A 19,575-nucleotide genomic window follows, 5' to 3' on the forward strand; every position below is an offset into this window, starting at 1 on the left:
TCTTGTTCCATGATATCTCTGGTCACCCTCATACCCCATCATAATTTCTTCTCTCTGACAAAGTTTGGTTTTATTCTCTCTCTGATCTCTTACCACCTCTCCAGATGACACTTGTCATGGGTCCCAATGTAGGAAGGGGAAGGGAACAGGGATAATGCTGAGGATGTTACCACTGCTGCTATGGCAGTTGTCCTGGCTCCTTCTCAGTTAGTTCCCCCACAGGTTGTGTACCTTTTTCAAAACTCTTAAACACAATTCAAATATTCCTTCCAGTTCAATGATCAAAATAGTCTCAAATCTATCTCTGGACTGAAAGTGCCTCTGAGCTACAAATCTTTAATGGGATTTTTCCAAACAAATTACTTTTGCATAATCATTTGGGTGGGAGAAGGAATGAAAAAAAGTTCTAAAGTATCATCCTGGGAAAACACTATTGAGTGTAAAAACAGCTACAATGAAATAACATAGTTCTCAATGGAAACATTTAATTAAGTAATTTTGACAATGCCTGCCAAAGGTCCAAATTAACATGTTTTTCTACCATTACAATATCCTCACCAATACTTTATAGGAGTCAGGTTGAACCAGACAGCTTTTCATGTTTTAATGCTCATTAAAATGTTTCCAATATTAACCATTTTAAAATACAATGTTTTTTTTAAAAATAATTTCTTTTTAGTAGTAATTGCCTGACAGTTTTGATAAAAGTTGAACTCAGACAAATTTATCTTTAATCAGAATAATTTTTATTGCCCCACTTTATAGTTAATGTTTTTCATAATGTATTTAATTTCTACTTCCCAGGCAAATGCCCATTTTGGAATTATTTGATCCAACTCATTTTTTAGAAAAAGTTACATGATGTATGAGGTGCATTAAAACAAGGTTTAATTTATTATGAAACAATGAAAATTGTAATTAAGAAAACAATCTGCTGTCTCCATTGGCATATGTATTTGCTGAATCAAAGAAAGCATTTTAAAAAGATGGTAGAAATACATCACAGGAAGATGAGAGGCTCTTGGGGATTTGCTTTCTTCAATCATCTTCACCACATAGCTTCAGGAGAGCTATCTCATAATCTCCAGATGTATCTGCCTGCAAGGACAGAGTGGGGTTAGATACAGAGTGAAACTGAGATAATATTAATAAAAGAGGATTAAAATAAATCAAAAAAAGACTAGATTTTTGAGAAAGGCATTAGCCTCCATGATATAAGGGAGACTCTTTGGAAAATCCATAAACAGGGACCAAGTTAGTAAATTATAGGCATAATTATATTCCTATATGTAGGCACAAAACTATAGGCAATCTGAAACCCCTCTTATTTTACCACCAAAGACTAGGCATTAAAAGCAATATTAGTTATGCCATGAATTTATATACTGTATATGCATAATAGCTTCTAAAACTACATAGATATAATATATCAAATCTTTTTTTTAAATAATGGTAACACAAGGGGTTAGCTAGGTGAGTGAGTGGATTGAGATGGGAGGTCCTAGGTTCAAATGTGATCTGAGACATTTCCTAGCAGGGTGACCCTAGGCAAGTCACTTAATCCCCTTTACTTAATCCTTACCACTCTTCTGCCTTGCAACCAATATATAGTATCAATTCCAAGTTGGAAGGCGAGTGACTTTTAAGAAATGGCAATACTACAATTCTATAAAATTGAGTACAGAATGGTGAAATGGAAAAAAAAAAGACTAGAGTGGTACTCAAGAGAACTGGCTTCCTACCACATCTCTGCTCTATCCCTACATAGTTGTGTTCCTAGTACATGTTATTTTACCTCTCTAAACCTATTTTCTCATCTATCTTACGCAACTTGTTGATTTAAGGACCTTTATGGAACTGACAGTCAATAAACTATCATAATTCTTAGTTTTAATATATAATTGATACTCTTTTAAAATATAGGAGGGATCCTTTATTGAGCCAGGAGACCAGGATATTAAGTACTTCACATACTCTGACTAAGCTGATGTGTTAGATAATTTTATTAACTTGACTTTTTTTTCCTCCTCTCTCTTTTTAGTTGTTGTTACAAGGCATAGTAGGGGAATTGAGAGAGATATTCTGAATTTAAAGTAATGGAAAATTAAAGAACATTTATTTGTTTTAATTGGAGAGGAAAAGAATGAACTCTTTACTCAGAGTATCTTGCTTAAGAGATGCCATAAAATCATAACCATGTGTAAGTAGATAAGAATGACTCCCAATGGTAGTGTGCAGTTGGTCTTCATTGCCATTTATTATAATTTACCTCTTGATAAAATTTCTCTTGTGTTAGAGGCAGCTAAGCAATTTTTACAGTGCCCTGTAAAAGATTTCACTAGGAATGCCAACACTGGCCCTTTTGAATCTAAAGAAGTAAAATTCTAAAGAATAATAAATATTCTAAAGAATAATAAAAATTAAAAAAATTTTTAAATTACTAAAAATGTAAAAAAACATTCAATATCTGTGGTCTTCCTCCATGTCTTATGTCATTGTTTATTCTTAGAAAAAAACACTCAATTCAGGGGCAAGTAGGTAGAGATGGAGTTGAAAAGACCAAGGTTCAAATGTCACTTCAGCCACTTCCTAGCTTTGTAACACTTGGCCCCCAGTTGAAAACCCTTTTCTGCCCTAGAATCAATACTTTTTTTAAAAAAACCCTTACCTTCCTTCTTGGAATCAATATTGTGTTCCAAGGCAGAAGAGTGGTAAGGGCTAGGCAATGGGGGTTAAGTGACTTGCCCAGGGTCTAAGGCCAGATTTGAACCCAGGACCTCCCCTCTCTGAGCTTGACTTCAAACCACTGAGCCCCCTAGAATCAATACTTAGTACCAATTCTAAGAGAGAAGGCCAGGGTTAAAAAAAAGATATTTAATACTGAAAAAAATTAATGCATTATTGAAGGCATTCTGGGCATGAGCAAAATATAAAATAAACCAGTCCATCAATTAGTATATATTTAGCATATACTATGTGCATATGTGTCAGGCACTGTTCTAGATACTGGGTATAGAGACAAAAAATGAAAAAGTCTTTCTTAAGGTTAATTGCATTTTATTTGGAGAAACATGTCACAACATGTTATACCCATATAAAGAAGGCATTGAGGGAAAATGAAAAGTTGGATTTAAAGTCAAAGGGTTCAAATGCACACTATTACAGAAGCAATTCCCCTATCCCTAGAATCACTTCATCTCTCAGAATCCTTAGTTTCTTTCAAGGTTCATCTTGATGGCACCTCCTACTTGACGTCTTCCTGTTAGCACCTTACTTCTTATATTCCTATGCCCACTAATACTTTCTCCCTCCTAAAATTTCTCTGCATTTATGTGAACACTGTATCCCCCAAATAGAATTTGAGCTTCCTGAGGACTGGTTTGTTTTTGTCTTGTATGTTGAGGATATAGCTTTCTCATTTTGCACACAATACAAGCTTAATAAATGTTTCTTGAATTTAACTGACTCAAATTAAATTAAAAAGTACATGAGAGCAAATCTAATTTGATATATACCTTTTTTTTTAACCCTACTTTCTGCCTTGGAATCAGTGTTCCAATGCAGAAGAGTGATAAGGGCTAAGCATAGTGAATTAAGTGAATTGCCCAGGGTCACATAGTAAAGAAATGTCTGAAGCCACATTTGAACCCAGGACCTCCCATCTCTGAACCTGGTTCTCAATTTACACCTATGTATACCTTTTGACCTAGTAATTCCACTAGTAGGTTTACTTCCTAAGATGATCAAGGAAAAGGGAAAAGAACCTTTATGGTCTATATAGCTGCTCCCTTTGTGTGACAAAGAACTGGAAAATGAATTCCCTTCAATTGGGAAATGGCTAAAAATTGTGGCATATGACTGTTATGGAATACAACTGCACTTCAAGAAATGATAAACAAGTTAAATTTGGAAACAACCTGAAAAATTTATGAAGAGTGAAATAAAGAATCAAGAAAACATTATACATGCAAAAGAAACAGTATTTGAAGAATGGCTTGTGTATAGCCAGAGAAAAAAATTGATAAAGGATAAATAAGTAAGCATAGTTTATAATGTTTACACACATATTTTTTGTCAAATGATGCCTTCTCTAATGGGGAAAGAGGAGAGAGAGTTAACTATGTATTTTATATATTTACATATATTATATATTTATAACAAATTTTTTCTACACTGCTAGGCTCATGGGATCATTATTCTAAGCATAATAATGATGATGATAGCAATAATTATAATTATAACAATAATGACAATAGTTCTAAAATTTAGTGCTTTAAAGTTCTCATAAGTCTATTATATATTATCAAATTGCACAGATGGTACAATATTATATACAAAGTAAATGAACCAACTCTATATTGGCTTTAGGATGGACCATCTCTGTACTGGTTCAGACACATGACTCAGAAACTGCCCTAAATTTAGACCCTGCTATCAGTCTGGGCTCTCATTGGCTTGTTTCTGCTCAATGGGGACCTTTCACATTAAAAATAAAGTTTTCCCTTTTTTCCAGAACCTGGGACTTTACTATTGAAAACTCGGCAATGACAATATGAATATGGAGAAGCCCAGCAACCATATACTAATATGGAGAAAGAAATCCAAGTTTTCTCTCTGTAGTGTTCAGAGCAGTAAAGAGGCAAAGAGAATTTCCTTGTGAAAAAAAAAATGAAAAGTCTTAGTGAAGAACTAAATAATATGTACAAGAAAACATAGAGGAACAATAACAAAATCCAAATTAAACACTTTATGTTTTAATGATTAATAAAAATGAAAATGTACCTCCCTATTTCTTTCCAGTAATAAGGAGCATTACATATGCCGTCAAACAGGTGATTAGTTGGATTGCCTCTCTCTCTCTCTCTCTCTCTCATTCTTTGTTATCAGGAATACTTGTTTAGGGGAAGGCAGATTTGGAATTGAATATATTGAGGAAAAAAACTGTTGTCAATTTCGCACCTTGATGGCTGAATATAGGGAGCATCCATAATGTTTCTTATATTCTCCTTGAATATCTAAAAGGTCAATTTCTGATCTGGAAACCATTATTCTATTTAGGGTCAATTCATCAGTGCCAGCACCCTGTTAATAAATATAGATGTTAATGGCATGAATAATTTCAGAACAGAAAACCAACATGTACACTCATCTGTATGGAGAAGAAATAACAAATTTGCTATAAGATCCTGACTCACCAGGATACCTAACCTCCACTGAATAAGCACTAACTCTGGATTGGGACAACCTGGGCTCAGGACCTTTCTCTGGTATTTTCAAAGACTCCATGTAAAGGGGGTTCCCAGATATATTCCTTGGATTGGACTCCACCATCACTGTACCATCCCCCTTCCCTCACTTTTTAGCCTCCTTCTATGTGCTGTTCTCCATTAAACTGTAAGCTCTTTGAAGGTGGGGACAGCCTCTGTTTTCTTTATTTGAATCCTCAGCTCTTAGCACAGTGCTTGAAACATAGTAGGGTCTTAATAAATGTTTATTGTATTATAATCATTATAATGAACTGTGTGACCTTATCATGCTATTTCAAATCCTTGGGACTCAGTTTCCTTCTCCATAAATTGAGTGGGTTTGACAAGATGGACCTCTGAGAGGTCTTTTAACTCAGAATCCTATTAATTATTATATTTTGCTGAGCAAAAAGCAGCAGGGCATAATGGGCTACGTCTAAAAGTGGTTAGACTAACGGAAAATAAGTCTTTCATTCTCATTATGTTTGAAGTGTATCATTTCTTAGAACTTCAACTTTTCCATTTATAACAATTGATATGTATGTATTATATATATATATATATACATATATATATATATATATACACATTAGAATTGGGCATAATAACTGGCCCCCCTACTCCCAAGTAATAGATGTTATACAAATTAATTGTGGAAAGGATAATATTCAAATATGAAACAAATGTAAAATCCTGCCAATAGATTTCCACATTTTTCTTGTTTTTATTGTCTCTCCCTTCTCTTCTTCTCTCCTCTTTTCAGGAAACTAGACACAATTAAATTAAAGACCAACCTTCAAAGCCTTATGCAGTCTTTCAGCTAAAAAGGCAGGCATGTTCTTCACACAATGAACTGTTTTAAAAAAGCAAAATAAAGTTCAATTTGTAAACAAGTTTCATCAAAGGCAACACTGGCAAACCTTTTAGAGATCATGTGCCCAAAATGCACCTTTAAGCTGCCTATGAGCCCCTTACATTACCTCAGACAGTGAAGAGAGGAAGTGCTTGCATTGGGTTGCTGGACAGAGGGGCTGGGCATTTGAAAATTGTCCTCAGGCATGGTGGAGAGGGGGAACAGAGTAGCCCCGGCTGGCACACTAGGGCATGTGTGCCATGCCTTCACCAACATGGACCTAAGGGCAATGCATTCCCAAGACTTTTAGGAGCCATCCTGAATGAATACAACTAGGAAAGGACTCAGCTTGAAGCCCACTCCAGAACTCTATGTGGACCCATTTACATTGATGTTATGGACATTTAGACAATATTGACCATATAGACAATGAGAGCATTTACCAAAATCATTCCAAATTCCTAGATCTCTTATTATGAAGAGGATAGACTAGATCAGCATTGGCGAATCTTTTAGAGATTGTATATCCAAACTGCAATGTTAAGCTGCCTGTGAGCCTTCCACATTACCCAGAGATTGGAGGAAGGAAGGGCTAACATTGGGCTACTGGACAGAGGGGTGGATTATGCATAAAATGTCTTCAGGCACAGTGGAGGGATGAAATAGAACAGCCCCCTCTGGTATGCCAGGGCATACATGCCACATCTTCACCAACACAGAACTAGATGATTCGACGTTCCTTATTCCAAGGCATTAGGCACCTGGGTTTGCCTTGATTACCCTCCAAAATGTGTCATGGTTTTCCATGAAAGCAATCTTCTTGGGACAAAAAGCCAAAAAAAAAAAACCATTCATCAAAATATATCATTGAGCAAGAAATCACTCCACAATTGAACTTAAAACCAGTCTTTCTATGGGCAACATATTATTTTAAATGTTATAATTTGAAATTATAAAGAGAATATAGTAATTAGATTAGACCTGGAATTAGTCATCTGAAAAATACCATAGACTTCAGCTTACATGCAGTAGAGACAAGATATGAAAAATAAAATGGGCAAAAATATGAAGAAAAAAATTTCCCCTGAATAACAATGAAATCATAAGTAATATCAAACTGTTTGAAATAAATCTATTATTTACTACAAGACACACTTTTACTCTTGAAATATTAAAAATTTGATCTGCAGAGTAATGAATAGATTTTGTAGTTAATGAATTCTGAGGAGCGGTTCAAGATCAGGAAGCACAATTACATGAAGAAAGTAAATATTCTGGGAGAAAAGTTAAACCTGTTTTGATTTTTGCAAGAGATGTAAGGAAAAGATGGGGAGAAAAGAAACAAGAATTCAAATATGGATACTAGAAGGGCAAGAAAACTCTAAAATATCATAGAGTAGTATGATTTAATAGGCCCCTGAAATTTATCCTGGGAAAAACTTATAAGAGTTTGCCAAAAAAATTAAACCCACTAAAATTTGCGATGACTTAGGATCTTAGATTTTGAGCTGGAAAGGAGCATTGAATCATCTAGACTAACCCCCTCCTGTTGTGTTGTTCAGTTGTTTCAGTCATGTCTGACGTTTCATGACCCTGTTTGCAGTTTTCCTGGCAGAGTGGTTTCCCATTTCCTCTTCTGGATCATTTTACAAATGAAGAAATTGGGATAAACAGAGTTAAGTGACTTGCCCAGGGTCACACAGCTAGTTGGTGACTGAAACTGTATTTGAGCTCAGGTCTTCCTGAGTTCAGGCCCTGGATCTTTATCCTCTGTGCCAACTCACTGCCCCTATTACAGATAAGCAAAATGAGGCCCTGAGTAATGAAAAATTTGCCCAGAATTACACATGTGGGAAAGATGAAGCCAGGATCTAAACCCCAGTTTCCTGAAATTTAATTCCCTCTTATTAAGGCTTTAAAATACTTGTGTGTTGCCTAACCCATTTAGATTTACAGAATTTAGCATAAAACAGACCCAGTGTCCTGTGAATCTTAACTAAGAGAACATAAGCATGTGTCTACAATAAAAATAGTTCTGCCTTAAAATGAAATATCATCCAGATAACACACAAAACTTCATTTGCCACCAAGTCTTGATCTTGTTCTTTAAAAAGTATATTTCCTTTTTTTTTTTGTGGTTATAGGTTTATATTTTCCCCCTTAGAGTAGCATGTCTTACAGAATAGAAAAATCCAACATTCATTACAATTAGTTATTGCAGTGTGTCCAAGTCAGGGTATATAACTCAGATTGTTATATAATTCAAAAAGTTGTTTTCTGGATGCCAAAGCTACTTGAATTTTAAACTAGTAATTATTAGGTCTGTTTCTTTTTCCCAACAAAATCCCAACAAAATAACAAACATCACAGACCTAGAATTCTTATGCAAACTGTCTTTCCCTGATTCAAAGTACTTTACTAAGAATGTTTTTTTTTACTTTAGAATTCATCAACATTTCACTCAAGTCCCTTTCATCTTACAGCTTAGCAACAATAGTGACTGAATGGAAGGAATGGATTTATAGTTAGAAGACTTTGGTTCAATTCCAGACTTGATTGTTTACTACTTGTATTATCCTAGACAGATTACTTCACACCTTCTTGGCCTCAGTTTCTTCATACTCAAATGAAGTGATTGGGCTAGCACTTTGACTGACACAAAGTAAGCACTTAAGAAATACTTCTCTCCTCTCCTTCGTTCCTTCTTTCCCACCTACTTCCCTATAGAAGTATGGGGGAGAAAGATAGACTAAATAGTCCCATCTCTTAAGAAGTTTACAATCTAAAACATGGATTCTTAGCCTGATGTCTGTGAGCTTATTTTTTTTAAAAATTTGATAACTGGTATCATGGGTAGAGACAAAATGTCAGCTGTGAAAACCTGAAACTACTCTGAATTTCATTTCAAGCCACTTTTTGAAGGGTGCCTCAAAAGGAGAGGAGTCAGAACAGGATATGTGCCCTCCCACTAAACACAACATGAAAGGCAGGCAGAGAAAATAGATTTCCATAAGGGGGAGAACAGGAAGCAAAACTGCATGCTGAAAAATGCAAGTAAAACAATTCCCCACCTACCACAGCAGACTCAGAACCAGGGCAGAGGTAATGCCAGGATACTGGGTTGAGGACCATACCAACAGAGGAGCACCTCAGACTCGTTTCTTAAAGCACCAGACCCTGGGAGTGAAGTCTGGAAGGCCATAGCATGCTGTGGGCTGTCAAGACTCTACAGCAGTAGTGAAGATACCCCCAAGTCATAATCCAGAGAACAAAGGCATAGGCAATGCCTGGATCCCAGCTCAAGGGCTACAACAACCAAAGAAATTTTCTCTCAGAAGAGAGAAACTTTCAAAGACTTATGCCAGGGCAGAATAATGCAACATACCTAACTCAATAAAACAGTGGAGAAGAGAGTCTCAACAAGCTTACATTCCACAGGCAAAAAACAACAATGATAAAACCTCAAAGAAAACAAAAGGCTAAAAATATGAGTAAACAATAGAGAAGAGGTAACCATCAAAAGCTTCTACAGGGATAAAGAACAAACAATAGAGCCAGCAGAGGAGGATCCAAGGGAATTCAAGCAAAACCTCAAAAAACCTAGAAATTGATCTCACACTCTGGAAGAACTCAAAAAGGAATTAAAAAAAAAACAAATAAGACAGACTGAAGAAAAATGGGGAAAAAAACAACAGCTTAAAAAAAGCAAAATTGAGAAACTAGAAAAAGAGACACAAGAAAGTAAGGAGGGAAAATGTGCCTTAATAACTATAATTGAACTATTGGGAAAAGAAACAAAAAAAAATCAAATGAAGAAAATAGTTAAAAATAAGAATAGACCAAATAGAGAACGAGAATCAAAAGATTATGGAAGAAAATCAGTTTTAAAAAATTAGAATTGGGCAATTAGAAGCTAATGACTTCATAAGACAACAAGAAACAATAAAATCAAATCAAAAGAATGAAAAAAATAGAAGAAAATATGAAATATCTCATTAAAAAAAACAACTGACCTGGAAAATAGATCCAGGAGAGACAATTTAAGAATTATTGGACTAATAGTGAAAGTGACCAAAAAGAAAGCCTAGACATCCTATATACCCAAGAAAACTGATCTGATATTCTTGAAGAAGAGGGCAAAATGGGAGACAGAGTCAAGATGCAGCTTAGAAGCAGCAAAAGTTCAGACCTCTGAAAACCCTTCCTTACTCATCACAAACTGAATGCTCCTAGGGGACTGAAAATCAAACCTAAAAACAAGACAGAGCCAAGAAACACTCCTGCTGGACTCAATCCAAAAGGTATGCCCACTAAAATCCAGAATTCAAGAACACTCCAGTTTAAGGGGAAGGTGGAAAGAAGGCCCCAGGACCCCTCCACCCACTCACCTAGAGCACTAAATCTCCAGCAGCAGTGGGAACCTCTGGAAGGGCAAAGGTGCTTGTCTGGAGGGTGTACCTTGTGGGCATGGCTGTGTCAGGCTCAGAGCGTTGAACACAGTCAGTGGGGAAGGAGCTGTACAGGGAGCACAGAGCATGCAGCCTGGTCAGAGTGGTGAGATCCTTCATAATACTCCAGCCTTCCAGGAGGTTTTGGCCTCAGAGCACATCCAGCCCAACCCAGCTGAACTTAATCCCAATAAAGTCTTCAGAGGTCAGGGAAACCCAAGCTCCAATACCCACAGACTGCTGGACTTTAATCCAATCAAAAGCCTCCAGAGAACCTCGAACTCCAACATCCCTCCCCCACAGACTGCACAGAGAGATCTTCTGACAAAACTCTAAGAGGGAAGACTGACAGAAAGCCCCAAAAACAAAAAAATGAGAGGAGCAAGAGCACAGAAAAATACGGGGAATAAAGAAGGAGTAAATATCAGCAAACAACAGAAAAAGAAGAAAGAAATTACAATAGACAGCTTCTATACAGGCAACAAACAAAGAGCAAATGGAACAGAGGAAAAGGGATCAGTAAACGATAAATTAGAAATCCCAGCGAATTGGATACAGGCTATGGAAGAACTCAAAATGCAATTCAAAACACAGTTAAGAGAGGATGAAGACAATTGGGAAAAGAACATAAAAAACTAAGATAAGTCATCTGGAAATAGAAAATAGTGTCTTGAAAGCCAAAATCAACCAGCTTGAAAAAGAGGAAAAGGAGACGAGAGATGGGGCAAAGAAGATGAAAGATGAGGAAAAAAGGATGAATGATGACCTCCAAAGAAAATCAGACCAGAAGGAGGATGACCAAAAAGCCAGGGATGAAATCCAGTCTTTCAGAACCAAAATACAACAACTAGAATTAAATGACATCACGACATCACAAGGCAACAGGACATGATAAAACAAAACCAAAAGAATGAAAAAATTGAGGAAAATATGAAGCATCTCATTCACAAAACAGAGGATTTAGAAAATCGTTAGAGGAGAGACAATTTAAGGATCATTGGTTTAACAGAAGACCATGACAAAAGAAAAGGCCTGGATATCATACTATAGGAAATTATCCAAGAAAACTGCCCCAATATTCTAGAACAAGAGGGAACAGTGGAGATTGAAAGAATCCACAGATCACCTCCTGTACTTAATCCCCAACTGACAACACCCAGTAATGCTATAGTCAAATTCAAGAACTATCAGACCAAAGAAAAAATATTACAAGTTGCCAAGAAGAAGTCATTCAGATACCATGGAACAACAGTGAGGATAACACAGGATCTGGCTGCATCTACACTGAAGGACTGAAAGGCATGGAATATGATATTCCAGAAAACAAGGGAAATAGGTCTACAACCAAGAATCAAGTACCCAGCAAAACTCACTATATTCTTACAGGGGAAAGTATGGTCATTCAACAAAATAGAAGAATTCCAAGCATTTGTAAAAAAAAGACCAGACCCAAACAGAAAATTTGATGCCCAAGCATAGAACTCAAGAGAATTATCAAAAGGTAATTTAAAAAGAGGGAAAAAAGAAAAAAAAAACATTTTTAAGAGACCCAATAAGTTAAAATGATATGTATCCCTATAAGAAAAGAGGTCATTGGCAACTCTTAAAATGTGTTGTTATCACCTGGGCAACTAGAAGAATTACACTTAGAGGGAATAGTGACAAACTATATATGTATGCATAAATACATATACATCTGTGTGTATATATATATATATACATACATACATACAAATAGAGCTTAAAAAAGAGGTTAATACTAAAAGAAATGGGGAAAGAACCAAAGGGGGCAAATTTATGTCACAAAGGAGCTCATGGTGAGACAGGGGAGAACATCAATACCCTGGAAGGTTAAAGAGGTTGGAGATAGAAAATACTCAACTCTTACATGCATTGAAATTGAGCCAAAGAGGGAAGAACAATCCAATCCATTGGGGCAGAGAATAGATTTGCACCCTATAGGGGAGTAGAAGGGTAACAAACAGAATGGTGGGGAGGGAAGTAATATAAGGGAGGGAGAGGGTGGGGGGTAATTTTAAAAAGACTGCAAAGATAATAAGGGGGGAATAAGAAGGAAGGGGGTAGAAAGGGAAGTAAAATAAGGGTGGAAATTAGGGGGGTTGATTAAAAACAAGCATTGGTGTAGAAGGAAATAGTGAAAGAAGAAAAGGCAGGACTAGGAGTAGAAATTAAAATGCTGGGAAATACACAGCTGGTAATCATAATTCTGAATATGAATGGAATGAACCCACCCATAAAACACAAATGAATAGCAGAGTGGATTAGAATCCAAAACCCTACCATATGCTATCTATAAGAAACACACATGAGGAAGGTAGATACGCATAGGGTGAAAGCAAGAGGATGGAGCCAAATCTATTGGACATCAACTGATAAAAAGAAGGCAGGAGTCGCAATCATGATATCTGACAAAGCCAAAGTAAAAATCTAGTTAAAAGAGAGGGAAGGTAATTACATCCTAATAAAAGGCAGTATAGACAATGAGGAAATATCTGTACTCAACATGCATGCACCAAATGGCATAACGTCCAAATTTCTAAAGGAGAAATTAGTGGAGCTCAGGGATGAAATAGATCAAAAACTATACTAGTGGGAGACCTGAACCTTCCTTTACCCGAACTAGATAAATCAAACCAAAAAATAAATCAGAAAGAGGTAAGAGAACTGAATTAAATCTTAGAAAAATTAGAGTTAGTAGATATGTTGAGAAAAATAAATAAGGACAAAAAAGGCATACACCTTCTTTTCAGCAGCACATGGTACATTCACAAAAATTGACCATGTATTAGGGCATAAAAACATTGCAAACAAGTGCAAAAGAGCAGAAATAATAAATGCAATGTTCTCAGATCACAATGCAATGAAAATAATAATTAGTATGGGTACATGGAGAGGTAAGTCAAAAATTAATTCTCTAAAGTATACAATTCTCTAAAACTGGTTAGTCAAAGAACAAATCATAGAAACATTTAATAATTTCATTGAAGAAAATGACAATGATGAGACATCCTTTCAAAACCTATGGGATGCAGCCAAAGGAGTACACAGGTAGAAATTTATATCCTTGAGTTCATATATTAACAAACTAGAGAGGGCAGAGGTCAATGAACTGGGCATGCAAATTAAAAAACTAGAAAGTGAACAAATTAAAAATCCTCAGATGAAGACTAAATTAGAGATCCTACAAATCAAAGGAGAAATTAATAACATTGAAAGTCAAAGAAATATTGAAATATTATAAATAAGACTAGAAGCTGGTACTTTGAAAAAAACAAATAAAATAGACAAAGTACTAGTCAGTATAACTAAAAAAAGGAAAGAAGAAAACCAAATTGACAGTAGCCAAGATGAAAAGGGAGACCTCATCTCTAATGAAGAGGAAATTAAGGCAATCATTTAAAACTATTATGACCAACTATATGGCAACAAATATGGCAATTGAGGTGATATGGATGAATATTTACAAGATATAAATTGCCTAGACTAACAGAGGACAAAATAGATTACCTAAACAACCCCATATCAGAAAAAGAAATTGAACAAGTCATCAAATAACTCCATAACAAAAAATCCACAGGTCCAGATGGATTCACAAATGAATTCTATTAAACATTCAAAGAACAACTAATCCCAATATTATAAAAACTATTTGACAGAATAAGCAAAGAAGTAGTTCTACCAAATTCCTTTTATGACACAAATATGATACTGATCCCAAAACCAGGCAGATCAAAAACAGAGAAAGAAAACTATAGATCAATCTCCCTAATGAATATAGATACAAAAATCTTAAATAGGATACTAGCAAAAAGACTCCGGCAAGTCATCACAAGGGTTATTCACTATGACCAAGTAGGATTCATACAAGAAATACAAGGATGGTTCAATATTTGGAAAACCATCCACATAATTGACCATATGAACAAGCAAACTGACAAAAATAATATGATTTTCTCAATTGGTGCAGAAAAAGCCCTTGATAAAATACAACACCCATTCCTACTGAAAACACTAGAAAGCATAGGAATAGAAGGGCCTTTCCTAAAAACAATAAACAGTATATATATATATATATATATATATATATATATATATATATATATATATTCATCAGTCAACATGATCTGCAATGGGGATAAACTAGAAGCCTTCCCAATAAGATCAGGAGTGAAACAAGGATGCCTCTATTATTTAACATTGTACTAGAAACACTAGCAGTTGCAATTAGAGAAGAAAAAGAAATTGAAGGTATTAAAATAGGCAATGAGGAAACCAAGTTATCACTCTTTATGGATGATATGATTGTTTACCTAAAGAATCCTAGAGAATCAACCAAAAAGCTAGTCGAAACAATCAAGAATTTTTGCAAAGTTGCAGGATACAAAATAAACCCGCATAAGTCATCAGCATTTCTATATATCTCCAACCTATTTCAGCAGCAAGAATTAGAAAGAGAAATTCCATTTAAAATCACCCTAGACAATATAAAATACTTAGGATTCTATCTGCCAACACAAACACAGGAACCATATGAACACAACTATAAAACACTCTCCACACAATTAAAACTAGATCTAAACAATTGGAAAAACATTGATTGATCATGGTTAGGATGAGCTAACATAATAAAAATGACAATCCTACCCAAATTAATTTACATATTTAGTGCCATACCCATTGAACTACCAAAAAACTTTTTTACTGAATTAGGAAAAAACCATAACAAAGTTCATTTGGAAGAACAAAAGATCAAGGATATCCAGGGAAATCATGAAAAAAAAAAAGCAAAGGAAGGAGGACTTGCAGTCCCAGATCTGAAACTATACTATAAAGCAGTGATCATCAAAACAATTTGGTACTGGCTAAGAGACCGAAAGGAGGATCAGTGGAATAGACATGGGGTAAATGATCTCAGCAAGACAGTCTATGATAAGGGCAAAGATCCCAGTTTTGGGGACCAAAACCCAGTATTTGATGAAAAAAAAAGTCCTGGGAAAATTAGAAGACAGTGTGGGAGAGTTTAGGTTTGGATCAACATTTCACACCCTATACCAAGATAAACTTAGAATGGGTGAATGACCTGAATATAAAGAAGGAAACTACAAGCAAATTAGGCAAACAGAATAGTATACTTGTCAGATCTTTGGGAATGGAAAAACCTTAAAACCAAGCAACAGCTAGGAAAAAATCACAAAATGAAAAATCAATAATTTTAATTATATCAAATTAAAAAGATTTTGTACAAACAAAACCAATGTAACCAAAATTATACGGGAAGTAACAAATTGTGAAACAATCTTCATAACAAAAACCTCTGACAAAAGTATAATTACTCAAATTTAAAAGAGCTAAATCAGTTGTACAAAAAATCAAGTCATTCTCCAATTGAAAAATGGCCAAGGGACATGAATAGGCAATTTTCAGTGAAAGAAATCAAAACTATTTATAAGGAAATGAAAAAGTGCTCTAAATCTCTAATAATCAGAGAAATGCAAATCAAAACAACTCTGAGGTATCACTTGACACCTAGCAGATTGGCTAACAAAACAGCAAAGGAAAGAAGTGAACACTGGAGGGGATGTGGCAAAATTGGGATATCAATGCATTTCTGGTGGAGTTGTGAATTGATCCAACCATTCTGTAGGGTAATTTGGAGCTATGCCCAAAAGAGCACTAAAAGGCTGTCTGTCCTTTGACCTAGCCCTAGCACTTCTGGGTTTATATCCCAAAGAGATAATAAAGAAAAAGACTTGTACAAGAATATTCATAGCTGCGTTCTTTGTGGTGGCAAAAAAATTGGAAAATGAGGGGATGCCCTTCAATTGGGGAATGGCTGAACAAATTGTGGTATGTTGGTGATGGAATACTATTGTGCTCAAAGGAATAATAAAGTGGAGGAATTCCATGGAGACTGGAACAACCTCCAGGAATTGATGCAGAGTAAGAGGAGCAGAACCAGGAAAACGTACACAGAGACTGATTGACTGTGGTACAATTGAATGTAATGGACTTTTCCATTAGTGGCAATGCAGTGATCCTGAACAACTTGGAGTAATCTATGAGACAAACCTCTATCCACATCCAGAGGAAACAAATTAAATAACTTAGAAAAATAATTTTAAAATATGTATAAAAGGCTAGCAGAATAGAGGCAGGAGCAACTGAATCTCTCTGAAGACAACTTGGAACATAGGGAGAGAAGATCTTTTTTTTCTGGGGAGAGGGGAATGCTGTCCTCAGCAATGCTGCACCAATATCACAAGCCAAAAGCAAGTCTCCCACTGTCCCCCTTACTTGAGGTTCTGAACCCAGGCCCAGATCAATAGCAAGATCCCAAGACCCTGCCTAAGTCAACAGTAGAGCATCCCTATGCCCATCCCTCAAAGTTCTGAGCCACGGCCCTAAGCAACAGAGAAAGCCCATGGTGATGCCCTAAATCTCAACAGGTTTTGCAAACCAATAGCAGTCCCTGAGAGATACTGAATCAACAGTGAGCACTCTCAGCCCATAGGTCATTGTAGCTTGGAAGAATTGAAACTTGCAGATATTCAAAACTAGATCTGAGAATAACAGCAAGAAAATACTGAAGTTCAAGAGAATTCCCCCTTTACCCTGGAAATGGAATTCATCTTTAAGATCAATATAATAGTCAAGAAAAATTCTGGGAAAATGAGCAAATATTTTTTAAAAACCTACCTAACTATATAAAATTATTATGGAGACAAAGTAGAGCAAGGCATAATCTCAAAAGGGGACAATGAGCTCAAAGCAGCTAAATGTAAAACTTCAAAGAAAATAGGAATTGGTCTCAGGTTCTGGAAGAGTTCAAAAAAGCATTTTAAAAATAAAAGAGAAACAAAAGAAAAATGGAGGAAAGAAATGAAAGTAATATAAGAAGAAGTAAGAGTAGAATTGACCAATTAATCAAGGAGACACAGAAATCCACTAAAGGTAATAATTCTTTAAAAAGCAGAATTGGCCAAAAGAAGAAGTACAAAAATCCAATGAAGAAAAGAACACAGTGCCTAGAGATCCTAGGTCCTGCATTCAAATCTGGCCTCAGACATTTCCTAGCTTTGTGATCCTGGACAAGTCACTTAACCTTCACTGATTGGCCCTCATTGCTCTTCTGCCTTGGAATCAATATAGGTATGGTTTTAAAAAAAAAAAGTAGAAATGAGTCAAATAGAAAAAGAGATTCAAAAGTTCAGCAAGGAAAATAATTTCTTAAAAATTAAGAATTGGGTAAGTGGAAGCTAATAACTTAATGAGATTTCAAGAATCAATTTTTTTTTAAATTTCAACTTTATTTGGCCAATGTGTTCAGTTCCAACATTATGGTGAAAATGCTTAAAGTGTTATCAAGTCTTATTGAGCTCAAACAGCCTTGGCCCACTCCCACACAACTGCCCTCCCTAATCCCCAATAATCGTAAGTGTCCTGGTTTACTGCATCAAGTAGACTTTGGAGCCCACCTTGTACACTTAGAAAATAATCCAACATTCACAGAGCAATGCACCAGAAAGTTGTAGAACAAAACCTTGTATCATAATAGGGAAGAGGGTGGTACTACTTCTGGATCGGGAGCATAAACTACCTCCCCCCCTTCACCAATGATTGTTGTTATAAAAAACAAATGATGGCATAGTCCTATGCATCTCCAGAGCATTTAATAAAACCAATTCAAAAGAATGAAAAATTAGAAGAAAATATAAAACATATCCTTGGGAAAACAACTGACCTGGAAATTAGATCCAGAAGAGATATTTTAAGAATTAGTGGATGACCTGAAAGTCATGATTGGGGGAAAAAAAAGGCTAGACTTCTTTTTTCTAGATAAGAAATTATCAAAGAAAACTACCAGGATACTCTTGATCCAGAAAATAAAAAAAGAATAAAGAAATCCACCAATCACCTCATTAAAGAGATTCCCTACGGGGAAATTTCCAGGAATAACATGGCTATAAATCCAGAGCTCCCAGGCTAAGAAGAAAATACTGCAAGCAACAATTCATATAATATGGAACCACAGTCAGTATTGCACAGGATTCAGGATCTTCTATATTCAAAGATTGGAGAGGTGGGAATATGATAATCCAGAGGCAAAGGAGCTAGGTTTACAACCAAAAATCACCTACCCAGCAAAAATGAGTATATCCTATCAGGGGGAGAAAATAGTCAGATCATAAAATAAAATAAAATTAAGAGGATTTCTAAGCATTCTTGATTTAAAAAAAAAAGACATCTGAACAGCAATTTTTATGTTAAAAAAGGTAAACATATGAGAGAAGAAAAATTAAGAGATTCAATGAGGTTGAACTATTTGCACTAATATAGGAGAGGTTGATTCTTGTAACTCAAGAATTTTATCATTATTACAACAGTTAGAAGGAGTATACAAGGACAGAGGACACAGGATTAAGTTGACAATGATGACAATATCAAAAAAACCAAGAAGTGAAAAAGAAGTAATGAGGAGTAAATTATCTCACCTGAAGAGCTGTGAAACATAGAGGGGAGGATGAGAGTGATGATGGGCAATACTAACCTTACTCTCATCAGAAATGGCTCAGAGAAGGAAAAACATCCACACTCAGTTGAATATAGAAATCTAGCTTACCCTTAAAGCGAGATAGGAGGGGGATTTAGAAAAGAGGAGAAGGGGCTAATAGAAGGATGATTTGGGAGAGGCAGTGCTTAAAAGTAAACACTTGTGAGGAGGGACACAGTGAAAGGACAGAAAAAGGACAGAAACGAAAGCAGGAAATAGTGTGAGATTTAAAATGGTTGAGGTCTTAAACTGTTGTGAGTTAAAATGGTGGAAGATATAAATTGTGATAGATATAAGAGAGGGTGAGTAAATTTTGACCGCAGAAATATGTTTCACTACAGTGTCTTGGGTTTTAAATCAAATATAAGGTGGTCGCCAGGGAAATATTCCCAATTATTCAAATACCCGTCAATTGGGTTTTATAGAGATTTTAATTAACAATACAATGAGTAATCA

At 35.6% G+C, this 19,575-nt stretch overlaps 1 protein-coding gene across 3 annotated transcripts in view; it reads right to left on the reverse strand.

Moving 5' to 3' along the window:
* Window positions 1–723: 723 nt before the first annotated feature.
* Window positions 724–19,575, reverse strand: part of ANXA3 (annexin A3) — an 81,573-nt gene continuing 62,721 nt past the window's right edge. For all 3 annotated transcript variants that reach the window (XM_016423077.2, XM_007495966.3, XM_007495967.3), the window contains 3 exons: window positions 6,041–6,099; window positions 4,960–5,082; window positions 724–1,098 (listed from right to left, as the gene is read on the reverse strand). In XM_016423077.2, the coding sequence (XP_016278563.1) occupies window positions 1,039–1,098; window positions 4,960–5,082; window positions 6,041–6,099 (242 nt within the window). In that variant the 3' untranslated portion in view covers window positions 724–1,038. The remainder of the gene's footprint in view (window positions 1,099–4,959; window positions 5,083–6,040; window positions 6,100–19,575) is intronic.

Source organism: Monodelphis domestica, chromosome 6 (genome assembly GCF_027887165.1).
Source record: "Monodelphis domestica isolate mMonDom1 chromosome 6, mMonDom1.pri, whole genome shotgun sequence".
NCBI classification, from domain to species: domain Eukaryota; kingdom Metazoa; phylum Chordata; class Mammalia; order Didelphimorphia; family Didelphidae; genus Monodelphis; species Monodelphis domestica.